The 21,678-nt window shown below is 42.0% G+C and overlaps 2 protein-coding genes across 4 annotated transcripts in view; one reads left to right on the forward strand and one right to left on the reverse strand.

The window, feature by feature from the left end:
• mtor (mechanistic target of rapamycin kinase) overlaps positions 1-3,611 on the reverse strand; it is a 90,600-nt gene extending 86,989 nt beyond the window's left edge. The window contains exons 1-4 of one of the 3 annotated variants that reach the window (XM_071475405.1): positions 3,490-3,611; positions 2,410-2,552; positions 2,033-2,141; positions 1,636-1,868 (exon numbers count right to left, since the gene is read on the reverse strand). In XM_071475405.1, coding sequence (XP_071331506.1) covers positions 1,636-1,868; positions 2,033-2,141; positions 2,410-2,538 — 471 coding nt within the window. In that variant the 5' untranslated portion in view covers positions 2,539-2,552; positions 3,490-3,611. Of the gene's footprint in view, positions 1-1,635; positions 1,869-2,032; positions 2,142-2,409; positions 2,553-2,994; positions 3,349-3,489 lie in introns of those variants that run through there. The other 2 variants (XM_071475404.1, XM_071475406.1) reach the window with 2 other exon arrangements.
• A 14,136-nt stretch (positions 3,612-17,747) lies between these two features.
• The window catches only part of agrn (agrin), a 251,176-nt gene continuing 247,245 nt past the window's right edge, over positions 17,748-21,678 (forward strand). Inside the window, exons 1-2 of the mRNA XM_071475408.1 lie at positions 17,748-18,267; positions 19,956-20,217. Coding sequence (XP_071331509.1) covers positions 18,067-18,267; positions 19,956-20,217 — 463 coding nt within the window. The 5' untranslated portion in view covers positions 17,748-18,066. The remainder of the gene's footprint in view (positions 18,268-19,955; positions 20,218-21,678) is intronic.

Raw genomic sequence — 21,678 nt, forward strand, 5'->3', positions numbered from 1 at the left:
TTTTCTCTTTGGTTTACTTCTTTACAGTGTAAATAAACAGCAAATTTACATATTATTATTAGAAACTGGGCAGTTATATTATTCCAGGGATCTAAAGTTCAACCCTTAGAATTTATAAAATGTGCAACTGGAAATAAAATTTGTGTGCACTGCTGCATCTTCAAGAAATTTACTTTGGGTAATTCTTTTTTTTTTTTTTTTTTTTTTAAATATCTTCTACGAAGCAGGCATGGAAATCTCTTCTCTTTCAGTTCATTAAACTTCAGTCTAAAGTCCAGTCACTTTCCTGAAATACTGACTGTCTCTGTGTGAAGTACACACACACACACACACACACACACACACACACACACACACACACACGTGTATGAAAATATATATAATTTCAACATTTAAAAGGTAGAAATGTCATACCACATACCACAACTCAAGTACAACCTAGTGGAGGAGACTATGGAGGACTTACTTATACTTTTGAAATTTTCTGTCAAGAATTTAAGTAAAAAAAACTGCAGTGAAAACACTGTCAGATCTAATGTGTTTGGATTAAACTTTGCCACTCAAATGAAACAAAATAAAATGAATGGATTTGCTACTACTACAAAAAATAAACTTGACTTATCAATCCAAACCACACAATTAGACTACAAAACAGAGCAGTATCTCAGCCCAACTGACTCAGAAAACATCAATTTGCTCTGTTTTATCTGCTGATTACAGATACTGGCAGAAAATCTAAATCCTTAAATATAAATAGAGTGCAAGTGTCTCACAGAAATTTGCAATGATCTCTAAAATATCAGACAACATCTGGCAAAAAGCTCATATTCTTTCTGCAAAAATCATGGATTTAAATCATTTTGGGACAGTGAATATATATGTACATGGCAGTAATGGTGCTTTAATCCCAAAGGACCCTGGTCCTGTTACAAACAAAAAACTGTCTCCTCAACAACAATGACTAAGGTTTCTATCCAGGGAAAGTTAGATTAATCACAAATAAGCCTAGTGCAGCTGGGTGGATCTGGCTCTTTCTCCTCATGAAGCTCAGGTCCTTTGACATCTGCAGTGAAATGCTGCACGTTATATCAGTCAGTGGTGGCAACTGTCCTTCTTTTATGCTGTGGTCTGCTGGGACAGCAGCATGTCAGACAAGAACACAAGGGGACTGGAGTCTGGACTTACACAGGACTGTTGTGGAGAGACAGATGCACCGTAAGATGCAGGCTATATTAGACAATACCAACGACTCTCTCCACAACATCCTTGCAGGCCTGAGAAGGAGCTACAGCAGCAGCCAACGCCTCATCTCACTGTGCTGCAAGACTGAGAGGTTCAGATCTGCCATCAGACTGTTAAACACCTCAGCCAAAGGCAGTGGCTCATGACCTGGACTATACATCTAAACTGCATATATATATGATAGCTGCTGGACAACTGAATTTCCCCCATCGGATGAATAAAGTTCCTATCTTTCTATCTGTCTATCTAAAATAAAAAACAAAAATACAACAGGGCAGTCAAACAGTCTATAGTCAAATTGTCATCTGCCCCCATCTCTAGCAAACATATACACTACCAAGAAGCAGTGTTATTTCAACAACAAACAGTCCCAGCTGCCTGCTAGTCACTTACTGCAGCATGGCGTCTCCCTTCATTCCTGTCTGCTCCAAGCCACTCCAAGGCCCTTTTCACCTCAAACTCCACATATTCCGCAGTAAAGGTGTCCCCAGCCATTGACAGGTGGCCCATGGCTTTAGAGGCCATCTCCATAACCACAGGGTCACTGGAGGGGAGCAGGTTACGCAGGTAGTTGGCAAATCGGCTGATCCTGGTGGCATTGCCTCCCTCAACTCCAATCAAACTCACTGAAACAAATCAAGTCAGATATATACTGTTTTACATATACACTGTGTATACCGTTAAATTCCATGTGATGTAAACAAAGGGCAATAAAGTATTTCAAGCTAATTTCATTTAATTTCAGTGTAAACAATTTTTAAAAATGGGCTTGTCTGTGTTTACAACTTACCAATAGCGAGAATGCCTCCTTTCTTCTCATTCACATCAGAACTGGATACCAGTTCAAATATGTGATGGTTTAACTCATCATAGAATGTAGTGGCTTCATCTTGGCTTAACTGTGGAAGGCACAAAAGCAGTATCACAACAACCAGCAAGTAGAAAGATCAAAACTGGTGACCGCAATATATACAGAGTATACTGGAGTAAGGAAAAAAATATTTACAACCATAAAAAGCATGAATTCATGTTCACTTCTGAAACATTGTAAGCAGCCGATCACTCGAGTCACCTCTTGTGGCATCAACACTCATTTCGTATACAGTGTGTCTGAATGATATCCTCATGACAAGTTTCTATGACATTCATGTTTATGCTTGCTGTTACCTCTCTCAGCTCTGTGGTCACATAGTGCTGCAGATCTTTGGCAGATTTTGCTCTTGTGTCTTCATTTCGACTCTTCAGACCACTGACAAACTGCTGCAGCACAGTGGCTGTGCCTGACATGATCACCATTTGGATGGCCTTTTCTGCAAGGCGACAAGTACATAAAGGAGACACATTCTTTCACCACAGCCTTCTCAGTTCTCGAATCAAAACCATTAACAAACACAAACACCATACGTGGAAAGAGACAATATTTGTTCTGATTTGACAACACACCAGGTCAATGTTGTTGTTAGCTGACGGTATGGCTAGCTAACGTGTCTAGGGTTAGCTAACGGTTGTGTCAGCCTCGCTAGTTAGCAGCATGCGAAACAAACACAATAAACTGAGCTGGAAAGATAACATGGTCTAAACCATTAGTGCAATACTGACACGTATAAGTGGTATAGGTCAGGCATGGGCTAATTCGGAACCTCACAAGTGTATCATGCTGTTTTTGTTTAGCAAACGTTAGCTAGTGCTAGCTAACGTTAAGCTATCTAGCAAACATTTAGTCAGATAGTAAAGTCATTTTACACCACTTACGTGTTTATTTTAATATGTCGGCCACTTAATTGTTATTCGGCTCTTGCAGAATATCTCTCATTGTAAGTCTACCTGGCCGGTACAGGTCTGGGTTAGCTAGCTAGGGGATCTCTCTGTTGAGTTGGATCGACTCCAGCAGGGCACTCACAAGAAACTTCACAAGCGCTACGCTGCGCAACCTTAACGCAGCTCACATGCAGCTGAGTGCATGTTTGAGTTACTGACACTTTACGTCAGTATTTGGATTTGTGGGACTCCATACTTTGCAGAGGAGGATTAAAGTATAATATTTCGAGAGGAAAATATTCATTTTACTCGTATAGCCTCTATAAATGAGCAATTCCTCACAGACCACCTGAAAAGTGTATTTTTCAAAAGTCAGACTCATTTTGAACAGTTACACAGTAAAACACAGTTACTTATAATTTAGAACAGTACACAACTGTGTATTTATGGTCTCACGGTTGACAAATACCTTCGATTTTTTTTTTTTACCTCAATGTCCCTTCCCGGGCGCCGTATAATGTCAGAATGGCGTCACTGTGACGCCAGCACATGGCTATGTCATTCCTTTAATAGCCTACGTCACAGCCCAATCTGGCCAGTATCACTTAGATCAACAGAGCATGTGACCAAACATTTTCCTTACTTGAACTGAGACTGTGAAGCTCTGCAATCACAGCGGCTCTTTCAATTTAGATTCAGACAAGCTCTAAAAAAAGGGGGAAAAATGCTAATCCTGGGTTGGTCTGTGGGCACTTAAGTCAGTAAAAGTGTTGGGAGACTCATAAAGCATTACTCTCAAACTGGAGAGAGAGAAGCAGACAACTTCAGTTCCTGCCAGTCCCACTGATCTGTCTGATTCAACTAGCACCACACTAACAGAGGCCAAGCCAAGGACCACTGCTGGTCCAGAGATTTCACACTGCAGCCATGCCGTGCCACAACCCCGGCGAATCAGTCTGTAAGTCTGCAAATACACATGACTGGGGATGAATGCTACATTACAGGCTGTACTAAAGCTGAAGGTTGTACAGAAGAAATTAACACAACTACACCTAAATTTGCAGAACTGTTTTTAACAGCCCTCAAAAACCCAGGGAGGACTTTCACTCTACCGGACATCTATCGAATATGACAGCATTTGATCACTTTTAATGCGTGATATCCAAGCTCCAAAAACATGTCAGGCCTGCGGTTTTGAAGTACAGACACGACATGCTTGGACTTGCCCTGACATTTTAACCTTTCATTTGTCTGGAACGGCCGATGATGGGTCAATACTTAGGGATTCTGGACTCCATCCGGAGTAATAGAAATTCCACAGAAAGGAAACAAAGTACAAAGATAGAGACTGTCCTCTGTCATTTGTCACAGGGGCTTAAACACAAAAATCGGACACTTGTGGTCATATTTGCTAAAAGATCATGTCACCATCAAAGCGGATGAGCGGAGCGGAGTCAGACCAGCTGACGTATACAGAGGTGGGTTAATTTACTTCTATGCCACATAAGCCACAGCTTATGTGCACTTTTCATACAGAGAAATTAGGGTTTTTGAGAAACTGCACATTTCCCTCTCATTTCCCATCCAGTGATCATGCGCCTGACTTCTTCGCTTGCTGGTCAGACAACAGGACCAGCGTTATAACACCTGAGGGCAACGCTGAGATGCAGGGGTTAGCACCCCACACAATCAAGCCAAACTTTCACGTGTGGAGTTTGACAGACTCGATGTCTGCTTGGTTTTTCTCCAGGTGCTCCGGTTTCCTCCCACAGAACACAGAAACGTAAACACAGTAACTAACTAAATAACTAGCTAATTCTCTTCTGCTTTTCACATCGACTACAGGCACATGAAATATCTTGACTTATTGTTATTATTATTACAAACATAATAATAACAATAATAATAATAATAATGAATAAAAACCCTAAATAAAATGCATTCATGCAAAATTAACAAGGCGTGAGAGCAGATGTGTATGTGTGTAGGGTCGCCTCATTTGGCTCCTATGTGAAAAATGCTCTAAGATAGGGGAACATATTTGTAAAAAAAAAAAAGAGAAAGAAAGAAAGAAAGAAAGAAGAAGAACTGCTGCATGGAGCTGAGGTTCCATCACTGTCAAAAGACGGTGTTTGAAGTTAGTTAAGCCGGTCTGCCCAGACGCCAGGCACAGTCCCTTCAACCATCACCAAGCTATGTGTGCTTCTTTCTTTTGTGTCATCTTATTTTGTTTTACACTGACAACACTCCTCTGTCATTAGCCACTGCCCTCATGCACTTTCATACTTCCACACCTCATTGAGATTATTATTGTTCTTTCCTTTCATTATTCCCTGTTTGTCACTGCTAAAGTGTGTATCTTCCTGTTATGTACACAAGAGCAAAGCTCGGGGGCCATCACAGCAGAGACTGATGTTATTGGAAGGCACAATGTAGAGTGTGAAGTGAAGGGTGAGTTATCAGTTGAAACACTTGTTACTGTTGGAAACTTATCATTGAAGGGATGACTGGAGTCTAAGAAACCTTTATTAGGAAACAGTCTAATGTTAAGTCTTTATTTTTAGCACAGGTGTTACTGTAACATTAATAATGGCAGCTCACTGATGTGTCTTACCCAGACACTTGAAAGCAATGGAGGCACAATTTATGTTTATAATAACAAATGCCTCATCACTTTTCCTGCTGCAATATATAGCCAATGTATGATTTTAGCGTGATTTGGCACCTCATGCATTTCAACTGCATGATGTCTCTTTTAAAACAAGATAAATTTCCTTTATTCTCTGCAATAGCTCTTAATTACTCTAATGATGCACACGGATTTGAAAACTTGTTTTATTGTGAGGAGATAGAGGTGAGATGAGCTTAAAGACGACCCCCTCAGGTTCACATTCAGTACAATTACAGGTCCAGAGGTGGTGCAACAACCGAGGCACCGTGAACATAATGTACAGTCAAATGAAATTCAAAAGTTTTATGAGAAATTACTCACGTTATACTGTGAAATTCTTGGTTCAATTCTCACCCCTTAAAAAATATTTAAAAGTTATTAAAAAAAAAAAAGAAGAATTAGATAATAATTATAAACGTGGAGTATAAGTGTACATACTAAATGACACAGTTTGTGCTTCTACACAAGACAGGAAACAAAATAAACTGGCACGACTTTAGATAATGATGACAAGGTGTGTGAAATATAGGCTTACATACATGTATACATTACATGTGAGGCTGTATCGGTTATTTTTCCACAGTTTAAATTTCAGCCTCAGGGGGGAGACATTGTCCAGGTAAACGATCTGCTTTCATCCCTGAGTGGAACAGTATCTGACTGTGTTTGAACAGTGACATTTACCACAGTGCAACACACCAATTAGACCTGTACCCTCTTATTTTTCAGTAGTTGGAAATGTCAAATGCATTTTCATCACCAAAATGAATCATAATTACCATCTTGTTTTACATTTCTGCCAACATTACGTCGAGATCATGATGTGCTAGATGTTTCCTCTGGCAAACAAACATTTCACATATTCTTTTAATGACCCATGTATACCTGCCTGATCATCACACAAAAAACCTGCATTAATCTTTCTTATCACTTAAAGCAGTAGCTTCTTCTCTTGACCAGTTAGTCTTTCTCCTCGGTTTTTAGTTCTGTTCAGCTCTTGTTTAGCATTGTTATTGTGTGAAGTATGAAGCTTTTTATTATTCTAGGAGCATAAGCTCATTATGATCACTAGAAGTGGATGAAAAATGTCATGAATGTATGAAATGTGTAATTTGGTAATTAACATGCAAAGTTACATAGAATTAATTATGAACTCCTGTCAGGTGGACAAACTAATCAGCATACACCTGACACAAAAACATGCTGTGTGATACTGCGTGTGTGCACCAACCTTAGTGGGAGGGGGGGGTACATCCCTTCTTTTGCACCCAAGGGTCCCTCTCCGTGTCTCAAACATGGCCAAGGCCGACATACTGCCCTGATGAGACAGTGGCTCACTCAATCGGCAACACTTCACTTTCTTCGAGATGTGTTCTTTCCCTGGAGAGTTTGTGTGTGAGGGCGACAAAGAAGACAGGGGCCAGGGAGCGTCGGGGAGATGAAACACACTTGCAGTCACTTGACCTATACACACACATAAAACCACTTGAGCACCACAAATGTATGCCTGTTCACTGCCACCGGGGCTCTTGTCCAGACAGGCAGCCGACCTCCTCTGCTAAGTGACAGACAGGATGTTGGGTGCACTTCCATCAGTCTGCGGCTTGGATTTCTCTGCCGTCGCTCCTGTTTATTTTCTGCTTTGTCTCCTCACTCAGCCGTGCTTTTGAAATATTTCTCCCATGATGGAGTCTGTCATTCCATCTAGAACTGAGGGAGGAGAGAGTGGGGAAGGTGGAAAAGGTGAACTTACGCCTGCACTTACCGCTACACCCACCTTAGTCATCGTTACCATCCATCCATCTGCTAATCTTTCCCTCCCCCTGTCACGCACTTTATGTATGACGTCCGTGTCCTCTCTCCTTCCCCATTTCAGTCCTCCACAGGTTCTCTGGGGTGTTTGTAGAGCAGAAGGAGGGATTTGGTATGAGTCACAGATTCTTGGGCAACGATTCATGAGGTAACATCTGGTTCTAGATGCTGGAGGCGATTCTCATCCCCTACCTTCCCTGTGAAAGTGTTCAGTTCAGTGTGATGCTTCCATTAGGTCTAATTTGGAAGCTGAAACTGGTGAAGTTAGGCCTTCCATTATAGGTTAGATAGCACTTTAATATCCTACTATAGCAATACCGAAATGTCACATATCTTGTTCTTATCAAATTACTTTTGAGAGGAACATTGAATTTACTGTCTTCTCCTAATTTTACCATGAACTATTAACTTTGCAGCAAGTTATTGTCAATACTATCTGGGCCGGCATCAACACTGCAATTTGTAGCACTTTTTCTAATTCTTGAGGATTTGACCAACAGATCTCACCCTCAGTCCTGTGTACCTGGCATTTCCTTCAGACTACTTCACAGGCAAGTGTGAAAAAAATATTAATTTTAGCCTATAGCTACCAAGAATGGCAGTTTAATCAAAATCTGAAAAGGAATTCAATTAATTCAGCTAATCAAAAAGCAACCAGAAACTGTTTGTCTGCAGCACTTTTTACTAAATGTATGCATGTATGTATGTAAATAGCAAATTTTTGTTTGTGCTGTATAGTGTGACTAAGGCTAACAATGGAGGAAGCCATCTTGGAATGACGCATGAAGTCAGAATAACCAGAGGATTCCCATTCCTCCCATTCTGCAGACAATGCATGAATCCAATGCAAAGCAGAATGTGATGCATCCTCTTTAGGGGTTGCTGTGGTAGTACCGTGACAGTCAAGCAAGAAGGATACTAACAGCAGCCAATGCACAGTGATGAATGTTTGACAGAGGAGGAAACAATCACTGATTTTTAAACATATAAAATTCATACTGACTTAAAGACTTATCTTATATATCCTTATGATGGACACAGGTATGTCCAAACTAAATGCTGGCAGCAGAATTAAATGATTAAAACCAGGTGGCTGGATTGAAACAGCACAGTTGGTCAGATGAAAAAGTGCTAAGTGGCACAGAGACAATGGAGTGTGCAATTAGCTAATGCAACCGGACTGCCTTTTCAGGGTCGAACGAAGTCTGCAGAGGAGGGAGACATGATGATGCTGCACTTTTTTTGTGACAGTGCTTAGTTCTTCTTCTGGCACGCTGCTCAGCTCCCTGAGTGGGGAAAGGCAGCCACAGCCACACGCACACACACGCACACCCACACCCACACCCACAGAGTAGACATATTGATCAAGGTTCCTTCACTTGGTGAGACATATAGATCAAACGCTATTGCTAATCCATGGATCACAGGCCGGAGGAAACCTAGGGCCAGCATATGGAAATGAGTCTGACACTGAGTTCCTGTACATCAAACAGTTCTTAATCAGGAGGCATAACAGTGAACACTGGTGCCTCTGCCTTAAAACAGTGTTGGTGTTTCCTCATTACTCATAATTTCTTCCACTGTCTTCCCAGGTAATCCTTTTGTTATGATAAAATTCAATAATTCAAACAGAGAAGGGATGACATAATGGTCTCATTACACATCTAGAAACAGAAATATCCAACAGGTACAGAATATATAATCAGCTCAACAGTCGCGACTAAATCATTTGGAGTCAGACAGGTTTTGATCTTGCTATTCATCTGCAGTGGTGTGGTTGTGGGCGTTCGCAGTGGATTCATTTCCTAATGGACTGTGGTGAGCGCCTGCCAAAGAGCAAGCTGGGAGTGAATGAATGGCATCCATTAGACAAAATGGCCGTCGGTAAATTGTGGCCACTCTGCATAAACGAGCAAGAGCTGGGCGGGAGCAGCAGCAGATGGATGGAGAGGTCTCCTAACCAACCAACAGTAATGGAAGCTGGCTCGCTATCATTCACTGCTGCCCTGCTGTCAATATGGACGGCAAACATTTCGCAGCTGGTTTTAAATATAATGAGTTGCAGGAAACTCACACTGACATATTGCATTCGGTAACCCCAATTTGAGGGATTTTTGTGATTTAATGGACTTAGAAAATTCCGTATGACCTTGATGCTGACTTGTGTGTTTGTGTGGAGACAGTGCACATTAAATCCTGCCCTGGAGGCAATGTAGTCGCCATTTGTGACATGAGGAAGTGAGGGGACTTTATCTGGGCCCCTATCTATAATAAGCTGACACAGTCTACATGGTGTTCCTCACTGACACCCCTTTATCTTGTCTCCACTCAGTCTTATCTGTGGCAATCCATTGAGATAAGACAGATACTAATGATGGTGGAGAACCTCAGGGACCTTAGGGCTGGCGTTTTTATTGGAAAGGAATAATTAGTAAGACATGACATATACAGGTGTGAGAGAAAGAGAGAAAAAGAGGGAGGGGTGGGGGGGGGTCTGAGTCCACCACAATGCACCCAGAGGGTGAGAAACATTTAAACTCTGCACGCACAAGGTCTTTAACTGCAGACTTTCAGAATAAAACAGAAAGCCAGATAGAGAAAAAAAAGAAATGGGAGAGGCTCCACGAGGCATTGAACTATCTGACATTCCTGTTAAATGCCCAGGGATAAAACCAGGTGTGAGACCACCTTTCCTGTTTAGACTTGACGCCACAAAGCAGAGGGCCATCTGGCAAACTGTGAGGGAGCTAAACACAGTCTGTTTGCTGCAGCTCCTCTGCCTCCACTGTTTGTCTTGAAAGTGGTGGTTAGAGAAATATAATGTACTACAGTTTCCCTTATTTTTTCCACCAGACAGACATCACCAGAACTAGCTTAACACTGGGTCAGTCAATGCCTAAGATACATCCTAAACAGCAGGATTATGCACATCTTCAGTGAATAAGTCCAGCGTACAGCAGGCAATGCCTAAAACAAAACAGTGTAATGTTGTGAATGACTCACTGCATCTTTTTGTGAAACTAATCAACTCTGGATGAAGCTTCTACCACACACTCCAATAGCTCCAAAATAGACCTGAATTGCACAGAAACCCAAAACGGAAAAAGCTATTTTCTTATGCAAATGCAGTGAGCTACTATAGGCATTTCATGCATTGCAGTTCAACAAGGACCTAATGAAATGTCGGCAGTCTCTCAGACACGTAAGCAAACGTAAATGTCTGCTCTTATGGCAAGAATAATAAAGACAGGAGAAAAACTATCTGACAATTGTCTTGCATTCCAATATAACTAGTATGAAAAACAACCAAGACTGACTCCACGAATATCCAGACTGTACTCTGCTCTGTTTCATAAAACTGAGAAGTAAGCTCTCTACGTTTACATTTTCATTGGCCTTCCTGCTCTTCTTTGTTTAAAACTTTCACACACATGTGTGAGCGATGCCTGACTGCGAACATGAGTTCAGTTCAGTGTTTGAGTATTCATATCAGACTGTCAGACTGACTCCCTGGTTATTAATGCTCATAAACACAACTGGCAGTAAAACGTAATTACTGAATATTTTGTGGAACTCTCTGCTGGATTTTTACCTTACCTGTTTCATCTCTCTGCTGTCATATGCCACTTCACCACGACATTACCACACCAGATCAGGTAACCTGTGCTGAACCATTCATGTTTTAAATCAGGTCATTGCTTCAGTGTGAAAGAGGTGGGAGAGTGAAGGAAACCAGGTCCAGTGCTGGCTTCAGGTTATTTTATCAGCTCACTGTAGGATCCTGGAGCCTCCAGGGGTCCAGGCCTCAGAGACTTAATGTCATCACAGTGTGTTTAATTGATTTATTTTGTCAAATATTGCACACTGAAATGAAAAGATAACAATATATGTGCATCTGGTGTGGGAATAATGACTTTTGTATCTCTGCTTGGAGTAGGGGCATGTTAGGGTACCATCAGTGCAAATTTAAAGCAAATCCAAATCCAGACATGAAATTAGAGGCTCGAATTAAGCAACTGAGGGTTGAACCAATTTAAAATGTTTTTTACAACCAACCAACCTGGAATAAACACGGGCACGATGCCAAATTTTGGTATTTTGTTAAAGCAGTATATTTGATACAACGTAGTTTGGAAACAACCTGGTCTAGGCTGCAATGTGAAACTCACTGATGCATCAAATCTCTTGCGTCGTACTCACACAGAGGCCTATGTGCACAGTATATTCTTGCATGCACACAAACAACAGCCAGAGACACTGTCATAATGACTTGCCTTTCATAAGGTAAGCTCGTCGGGAGGTGAGTTCATCTACACCATTCCTCCACCCAGATCTGTTGCGTAGGGAGACAGCAGAGAGAGAGGGCGAGGGCTGGAAACTGGACACCGAGTCTGCGATCTGAGACAGATAGATGCCAGCCAGGGGAGGCTTGCTCCTCTGTTCTCAGGATGATACCAGATAAAGTGGACTGGCCCTTGGAAAAACAAGAGCTACAGTAGCCTCGTCTGATAACCCTGGAATGTCTCAGTGTTACTTTAAGTGTGTGTGTGTGTGTGTGTGTGTGTGTGTGTGTGTGTGTGTGTGTGTGTGTGTGTATGCAGCATATTGTGTAATGCTAATAGGAGTATGTCTGCACATTATCTATAAGAGCAATGTACAACATGGCATAGTAAACATAGATAATGACCAGACACTATCAGGACTGGCAGCATTAGTGAAGAGAATTGAATGCCAAGACGCTGAATAACTTTAGCAGGAGCGGTGCATTATTTATGTGGCATGTAAGATATCACATGACTCAAACAAAAAGACTCAGAGTTTGGATTGGTTTTCGATACTGCGCTGCACAGTGATTCTCTGGTTGTCGATGATGCAGTGATACACAGAGATGCAGCAGTGCAGCTGCCTCTCGGTGAAATGCGGCCCCCGTGGCTCTGCATACTATTTGGCTGCTAATGCTGCATATCAGGTTACACTTCTTTCTTTACCAATGAAACACAGCTGAATACGGAGTCAACTTTTTCCAGCTGCTATGGGTTCCTCTGTGTAAACCATCAACATAAGTATACCTTATCAAAATAGATCATAATAAAAGGCTCAGTCTGCATCCATCACTGTCATAACTGTGAAAACTACAGATTGACCACAATGTTTTTTTAAGGTCAAGACCAGTATGACACTGCTGAGAGACAACATTTCATGCAGATATCTGACATTTTAAATTGTTTAAAATAGACGAACTAGTTTTGCTCTGACTGTAAAAAGCTACTCTTACAAGACTACACAGTCTTTCTTCTGTGTTTTTAAAAAGGCAGTGTGTAAAACTGACAAACGTGACAGGAGAAAGAAGTCCAAGCAGAGCTTTTCCAGTAGCCTACACCTTCTCCAGTAAAATTCATCTTAGGAAATGTAGGTTGATGTCTTTGCTCCCCAGCTCCTCTTTATCTCCTGCTGTAACTGCATCTGCCTACACTTTGATTCTCAAAAGAGCCTATGAAATGTCTTCTTTCAATCCAATACTTGTAAAAGCTTGTTTACTTTCAGGGGCTTTTGTGTTGAAATATTTGGAGGAGGAGGGCTGTCAGGAGATAAATGGAAGAGGGGAGGCGTGATTGTTCATATGCTCTGGTAAGTTTCACATTAGGAGAGAGGCTCCTATAACTGTGTTTGTGCGTACACAAAGGGAAAACGAATGATAATCTACAGCAGTGCTCTGCGCTTATCTTAACGATTTTTTTTTTTTTGCTGATACAGAAAGTTATTAAAGGCTAAATATACCATCAGCCCCCAACAAGTCTTTGTACACTAGACACAGTCATTAACAGAGAGATAACATTGTTGTAGCCAACAAATCTAGTTCATATACATTTTTCATGTTGAATGTTGAAAAGTTTCTAGAAAGTTGTTGTGTAGCAGACTTGAAGCATCTCGTGAGTCAATTGTCAGCTGTATTAAGCTTTTTGGCTGCTGGGGGACAGAACAACACGCTGTAACAACACAGTGGTGAACATGTGAGCAAACAACTGCCTCCCACATCCGGCAGGCACAGAAAAACACGAGAGAGCACTGCAACGCTCAGATCATGGTGAAGTCCCCAGCTATGAGTGCTAAGTACTTGTTTCTGCATTATTACACAGATAGCATACCCAGCACCCATGGGTTTAACCACACCCATCTCTGAACTCTTCATTTGTATCTCAACATCACACCTGTAAAGTTTCATGACTGTATCTCACACAGTTGTGATGCTATCACTGTGACTAAATTTGTCCACAGGCAAACAAGTACCCGAAACCACCTCTGTGGTAGTTCCCGCTACAGTAGCTGCCTTTGAACTACATTCAGCCATGATGACACCAAACAGCACCAGCCCCGCTGTCACAGCTGGTGATTAGAATTCATTTGAAATCCCGTTACTGGTCACCTGATGAATGTAAGTCCAATATTCCTTCTATTTTTGGTTTCATCCTTGTTCTCCGCTAACGGCTAAGGAAAATGTCCAGTTCAGGGGCCTCCAACAGGTGGCTCGTGAGATACCAATACTTCACCCCGTGTTTTAGAGGAACTCCCCCAATCATTCTGAGAATATAGTCTGTGCAAACCATGGATGCAAGGTACAAACTTTAAGCAGCACAAATCTCAGCAGATCTACTCCAAATGCAACTAAATCAGATACAGACATATCCAGGCCGCGTCATCACCAAATCATTACCTGTCAGTTGTCAGTCAAATGAGTTGCACTGTCACGTTTGTTTACATCAGATATGCTGTAGCTGACATGCAGAGATGGCAACTGTTCTGGATGATAAAACAGATAAAAACTACACTTTCCCTAAATATGTTGCCACAGTTTAAGTGAGTTACACTGTGGGCTTCAACTTTTTTAGCCAATGTTTTTCTACATTTGGGAAAATGAATTTTACCGAATTAGCTCTTTTAAGTTCTATACTTAACTATTGCTTTCTAAGGAGCATCTTTTTCCTCTGATTTCTAAGTGGATTTATGAACGTTTATTTGCTATGTGTTATCGTGTCTGTGTGTTTGGGTTTGACTGAATCATGACTCAGCTTTTTGACTGAAATATTGACACTGATATGATGTCTGATGTGAGTTTCAGATGTTTTTGGCACAAAATGTGAGTTTTGGATATTGATACTTGATGACTTGTTAAATTATCTTAAATATCTGATTTGGTTTGGAGATCAATTTGAGTGTTTTTATACGATATGTATACAAATATAATATATATGTAATATTGTCAAAGCAGCTCTGAGTAAAAAAGGTTGGAGACCCCTGCTCTAATTCTAGCTGCTAATGTTCACTAGCTAGTTGCTAACGTGGCCTGTCTTCTGTTTGATGCTAGACAGGTAGCATAGAGTGGGTCTAGCAGAACTTTTTTGTGAAAAACAGCTGTCAGTTGTAGGAAGAAACATGTATGTAATGACAGCGGATAGACTGAACTGAAGTTTTGGGACATAAAACCAGAACTAGAGGCCGTGTGGGGCTCACACCAGCCACGATGCCTGTCAACATGTTCGCATTCAGACCACACCTGTCTTTGAACTTGGCCTTCATATTGATCTTGACTAAACACCTGTAACGTTTTGTCACTGTACCTTACATGGTGGTAATTCTATCACAGTGACAAAATCCATCCAGACACAAAAAACCTGCCAAATGACTCAAGGCCACCTCTGTGGTAGTTCCAGCTACAGTAGATGTCTCCAGGACCACATTTAGCCATGATGAGACAGACACACACACACACACACACACACAGATTCACAGGGTGAAAATGAAAACTTCACCAGCCATACTGTCATGGGTAATGACAATCAGCTGAAAGCTGAAAGACATTAAAATGGTAAAGCTGAGGTGTAAAACTGCAGAGTTTGATTTTCTGTGTTTGTCACAAGTGACACCTTTCACTTAAACACAGTCATGTGAGGAAGGTCATCCAACACCTTCATTTAACACAGACATTCACTTATTTTTGCATACTACACTGTGTGTGTACAGAGTGGAATACCTCTGAATTTCTGGACACAAAAACAGCTTTAATTCATACTCATTGCTCTTCACTAAAGCCAGACGCAGAGGAAGAGCTAATTTTGTCCACAAATGAAGCAATGATTCCTGTCTGACACCAACATACAGCTACATTAAGAATAATTTATAATACATTATGACATGCAGTGGAAATGTTTTTGAATTTGGGGGGGGGGTACCCTCTGGTTCAAACTAGTCATTACTGATGTAAAATAAAACATATTTATACGTGGAAGCCAATAAAAATGCCCTTTAAAACCACAAAGCCAGTCTGCATTTACTTTCAGTGGAGCAGCTCCAAGCTGTGCATTCTGCATATGATGCCATTTATTGATTTGGGACTATTTGTGTTTGATATTGCTTTAACAGTCCCTGGCCAGAGGAAAAGCTTGTGAAGGGTGTAACAGGAGCATCACCTCATATGTATACAGAACATGAAAAGCACTGACAAACCCTATTATTTTTAATTTAAAAGACAGTTGTGTATGTGGCTTAACTCAGCTGTCAGAGCTGAGGCCTACTTGAACAAATTTCTGCAAATATCCTCTCTAGCAACTGTGCAGAACCAAACCTGTCATTTTCCCAGGAATAGAAGGGTAGTTAAAATTACAGCTTTTGAGGAGTGGAAATTTACGCACTGTCTGTTCTTAAATAGGAGCTCTAACAAAATGGCCATATGGTACCATTTACAGATTCAAACATGGGACATTTTACAATATGAGGGGAATCTTTAATGGTATATGACATAGTGTGAGTTTAGCATCCGCCTTTTCAGCTGTACAGTTCAGTTTCACATGCATGTTCAATCGCTGAGATAGTTTGTCAATGAGAGCACACAGTAGTCATACTTCTACAGCCTATTGTTTCTAAATCTTTGTGTCCAGGACAACAAAGTTAATACCTACAATCAAATATCCTTGTTTGATGGTTTGAAGAGATTAAACTGTGGATCAGAGTATAGTTGCTCTATATCAGTGCTACAATTAGAAACAAACACTGGTTTTTGACAGCCTTGTTATCTCCAAGAACATTTTGACAGATCCAACTAAAGTTCATAGATCTATGACTGGAAACTAAAGTCCAAGTTTTAAAGTGGGAGGACACTTGATAATGCAACTTTGGGCCCTTGACAAACGTCCAAATGTTACATTATGCAATGCCAATTTAAAGCTGCATAAATTAATTCTTTCAGCCATTGTGTGGCAGTGAAACAAGCTGTAAGGCAAATATTATTGCCTTATAAAGTTGTTACGGCCAAATCCTATAAATCACACAAGGCCCTGTCTAGATTAGAGGGGGAAAAAAAATCTTAGGAGAGTATCTGGATCTAATAACGGATTACTGTTATAACTCATTTCTCCCTGCCTTGTATTTAAAAAGACAAGGTTTAACTTCCCACACTTGGACACATGCAGCAGTACAGACAGTTTATCCCTTAACTAATCACCATGAGAAACAACAAGACATATCAGCCATTTTTTAGAGGTGAAAGATTCCATATAGGACTTCCACAAACTCAGGAGAGGTTGGAAGAAGTTTGAAAGCACATCCACTTTCTCATAAAGGTACATTTAACTTATGCTGGTGGTAAAATTGGTCCTAAAGCCTTTAGGAATCTGAGCTCTGCTTCCTCCTGCCTTGCAGATCTGAGGGGAGTCAGTGGCATCAAAAAAAGAGGGGATATTTAATATAACTTTGAACCAGAACTTCAAAACTGGGGAGGTGGGGGTGGGTGGAGAAGTGGAGCAATATGCCATGACTACAAATATATTACTGTCTGTTCCAGGTGACAAATGATAGTTAATAAATAATAGGAGGTTAAAGGCTTGTAGGCCTAGAGGTAAAGCTACATATCCCACACATGTAATGAATGTCTCATATACCATGTGAACCTCATTAGAGACTGTCAGCCTATAGGGTCCCCGCCTGCTCCTGCTAACTGCATCTGCAGGGTCTTGGGGGGCTGCCACTGATGAGGACCGGAGGTAGAGGCGCTGTATGTCCGACTGGGGGCGGCGTTGGACAGCCACTGTCTGCAGGCGTCTCAACGCACAGCCCTCCTGCCCCACCCCACCACCGCCACCCACCTCACCCTCACCCTCACTTGTGGGATCAGCAATTCAGATTGCATGCAAATCCAGGAGCGTCACTGCGAGTGTGTGTGTGTGTGTGTGTGTGAGAGAGAGAGAGAGAGAGAGAGAGAGAGAGAGAGGAAAAGAGAGGGGGAGACAGAAGTGCGGTTGCATTCCTGGAGAGTGAGCTCCCTGCCCCTTCCTCCTCCTTCCTCCTCCTTCCACTCTTCCCTCCTGGTCTCCCAGCCGGCGGCGGCAGAGAGGGATTTTTAACCCGGGCTGCAGATGCGGGGAACCGGGCTGCGGAGTGAAAGAGACGCTGGTAGTCCGTAAGGGAAGTTGTGGAAAGGAGGCTCGGTGCAAAATTAAACGCAGTCGAAATAGTTTGGAGTTTGTTATCAGGTGAAATTTAATTGTAGGAAAGTTTACTTTCTTTGGGGGGGTTACATCCGTGTGGTGCTCATGGGTTCCCATCGGACAGTCCGGGCCGGCCGGACAGCGCTGCTCCTGGCGGGGCTGCTCATGGCTCTGTGGCAGCGCTGCGCCGCAAGTTGCCCGGAGAAAGACTTGGAGGACAGGGAGGAGGAGGCCAACATAGTTTTGACCGGCACCGTGGACGAAATAATTAACATGGACCCGGTGCACAACACCTACTCTTGCAAGGTAGGTGTCTGAATGTGGTTTCTGAGGCGGACAAGTGGAGCGCCCACGGGAGGGCATTGCTTCAGGGAAGAGACACCTGCTCCATGCGCGACAGCCTCACGACAAGAAGCCACATTATCATTTCATGCGTTTCCACTCGTGCAGCTGATGGAAGCCATTACCATTACCACCGAGTTTTGTTTGTTCCAACTCTCCCAGCGGCATCAGCAGCTTGCCTCAAAAACATTTTACAAACTCATTCATCCAGAAGCGTTTGGCAGCGGTTACACGGACGCTGACAGTGAATCCACTTTGCCTTCAGAAATAGATAGATGGTGTTTTTATATTTCCACTCACCAATTATATAGCTGCAGGGGAGGCCTGACCGACCGTGTAATCATCCCAAACATGTTGCAGCAGGAGACCGGGCCCTCGGTGGACCCTGTCTGTAGCTTTCACTCCATTTCTAGTCATGAAATGTGAAAAACATGCAACTTATCATTTGCCAGTGGCAGCAGAAATAATGTTCTGAATCTTGGCTTACTCTGTAGTGGTGCAGACAAATGCCACCACTTGTATCCCACATTAGGGTTTGTGACTTGAGGCTATAACAGTGATGAAAAAAAAAAAAGTCCATAATATGTAATAAGGTCACTGCAGAGTACCACAGAGACACTTAAAGCAGCCAAAGGAATAGTAGTTATTTGTAGGTCACTCAGAATCAGAATCAGAATCAGAATCGCCTTTATTGTCATTATACATAGTACAACGAAATTTGAGCGCTGCTCCCTTGGTGCAAACAATTTATATTTATATTTGTAGGTCACTCTTATAATATAATAGGAGACAGTGAAATGTTGTTGTTGGTTTTTTTTTTTTTAAATCTCAGCAGAGACTACTGATAAGTGCTGAGAGGTGTGCCCAAAGCAATAAAGATGTGTAGTCATGCATTACTCTCTCATCAGTCTCAGTGCATGATAGACATGAAACTGCAAAATTCTCAGATTCTGTTTATATCTCAGGAGAATTATGTCTCCTCTGGACAGACAACATAATAGCACATGGTGAGAAAAAAAAAAAAAGCATCCCCTCTGTTCCACAAATAAGCAAAATTTTATTTAGGAAGAAGCCTTCCTCTGGCCTCATTCCGTGGCCATTCTTTGTGAAACTAACTTTTGCACGCTCATGGACTTGTGGTATACCACTCCATAATCTGTCAAAATAAACAAGTTGTGTTTGGTCAGCTCCCTCGCTGCTCTTTTCCTCAGCGCCCACTGGCTTCCCCTCTCCCAGTGAATGAATGGAGTAGATTAGAGGCACATGGCTCTCATTCTGGAAACAGAAACCATCAGCGAGTGCTGAAATGAGACAGGACAGCTAACATGGAACGGAAGGGGCGAGCTTCCTCATGACTGTGCAGAAAACAGCCTTTGCTGCATTTCCTGTGATGTAGCATCTTTGGTTTTCCAGTGGGTTAGGGCAAAATCTGTACCTAGATCTTTAGTATGAGATTTATTAAAGTAGAATAAGAATGATTACCCACAATATCAACAATCCCAGAGGGAAATCTGCAGACAAGCACATCTGAACATCCCTAGCAGCAACCCTGTGTGTACTTATAAATGAAAATATGATGCTTGTTTTTACTTTTGACAAAATGCTAACAGTGTGCTGTCTTTTTGTTCTTTTTTTTTTTTTTTTGGCTAAAGGTAAGGGTGTGGCGCTACTTGAAAGGAAAGTCCAGTGTCAACCGTGAAATTCTCCTGGATGGCGGCAACAAGGTGATGATCGGTGGCTTTGGCAACCCAGGCATCTGCGACAACCAGGTAGCCACGGGCGACACTCGCATATTCTTTCTCAACCCTGCCCCGGAGTTCATGGGACCAGAACACAAGAACGAACTTATGCTCAACTCAAGTCTGATGAGGATTACCCTGCGCAACCTGGAGGACGTGGAGCACTGTGTGGAAGGTAAGCAGCCAGTTTGTTGTGAATGGAATAAGACCTGCAGTTTGCTCTGTGTGGGCTGGAATATACAGCATGTGTTGTTGGAACGATACACATGTACAGAGGGTAATAGCTTGTCAGGGATTATCATGATACATCATTCTGCCGTGATATGTTTCAGTATAGTTTGTTACCTGTGAGAAATTCATGGGATCCATGCTGTGGTTTGAAGACACAGTAATTATAAATCTCTTAAAGAGGCAAGGATTTCATAAACTGGTGGCTGCTGAAATTACATAGCCTCAGGCTCACAGTGTCAAAGTTTCCCAGAACTGCGTGAAGCGAGGACACCTCAGTCATTTTAGGAGCTCTGTTGCCATGGTGAGGCTCCAGTCTTTCCCAGCGAAGCCTTGAGGTGGCTGATAAACACCTTCAGGACCGGTTGAGTGGTTAAGCGATGATTCCTGACCTTTGCACCCTGTAGCTGGGCTGGGCTGGGCTGGGCTGGGCCAGCTGCAGTCAGAGGTGAAACTGCTTCACACTTACACACACGTAACACATGACGTGGAAGTTTTACACAGGTTCCCATTTACAGCTGATTCACTGGTTCCCACCACTTTCACTTCAGTGTCAAAGAAGCACAAAATGATTGTTAAACTCCACAGAGAGCAGAGAGCAGGAAATGAATGGATCAAACCTGGCCACACACGAAAAGGCTTTAAAATTGTTTTCAAGGAGCTTTTTGAGTTAGGGAGGGAAAAAGTGGAGATGATATTGTTGTCTTTTATTCCTTTGATTTGCATGCCAGCTCTAAGCTCAAAAGGAGCTCATTAAATACTTTTAAAAACGAATAGTTAATGGTCCTTGATTATGATTGGCTGAGTTCGAGGCTATGGTGAAATACCTTTGACTGTATGACATCAGTATTACTGCACCAAAGACATTGTTTTAAAATGTCCGATTTTGTTGTGAATTCTGATTTGATCGGTGTAAATGTGAATCGTCCCTGCACCAAAACTACAAGGAGAGAAGATGCTGGATCCTTGCGTCTGGCTCCCCGCTATCAAAACGTACCCGTCCAGAGTCAAACACCCCTGTACCAGCTAAGAGGAGCGCTGACGTCATTGAACGCTACGTCATCCATTACACAATTAATGGCGATATCCAGATAAATGTTAATAATCACCTCAGGCATGCTGCCCACTGCGTCTCTGTGTTGCTTGGCAGCCAATCCGCCAAATGTCGCTGAAGAACTACATCTCTTGGTGGAAGAATGGTTGTTTGTTATCAATATTTTAATGTATTTTCTTGTCGCTGTGTGTTCATTTTATGAAATGCTGACAGGTATATGCAGTAGCTGTTTTCTGAAAGCAATAAGCCACACAAGGCTGTGGTTTACAGCAGCGCCGCACTGTGCTTAACAATGCCCTTTAGCTGCTCTAAAATGACTGTAAACCACAGCCTATTGAGGCTTATTGCTTTATT

Source organism: Trachinotus anak, unplaced genomic scaffold (genome assembly GCF_046630095.1).
Source record: "Trachinotus anak isolate AG129_WGS33_773 ecotype Australia unplaced genomic scaffold, CSIRO_AGI_Tana_v1 ptg000004l, whole genome shotgun sequence".
Taxonomy (NCBI): Eukaryota; Metazoa; Chordata; class Actinopteri; order Carangiformes; family Carangidae; genus Trachinotus; species Trachinotus anak.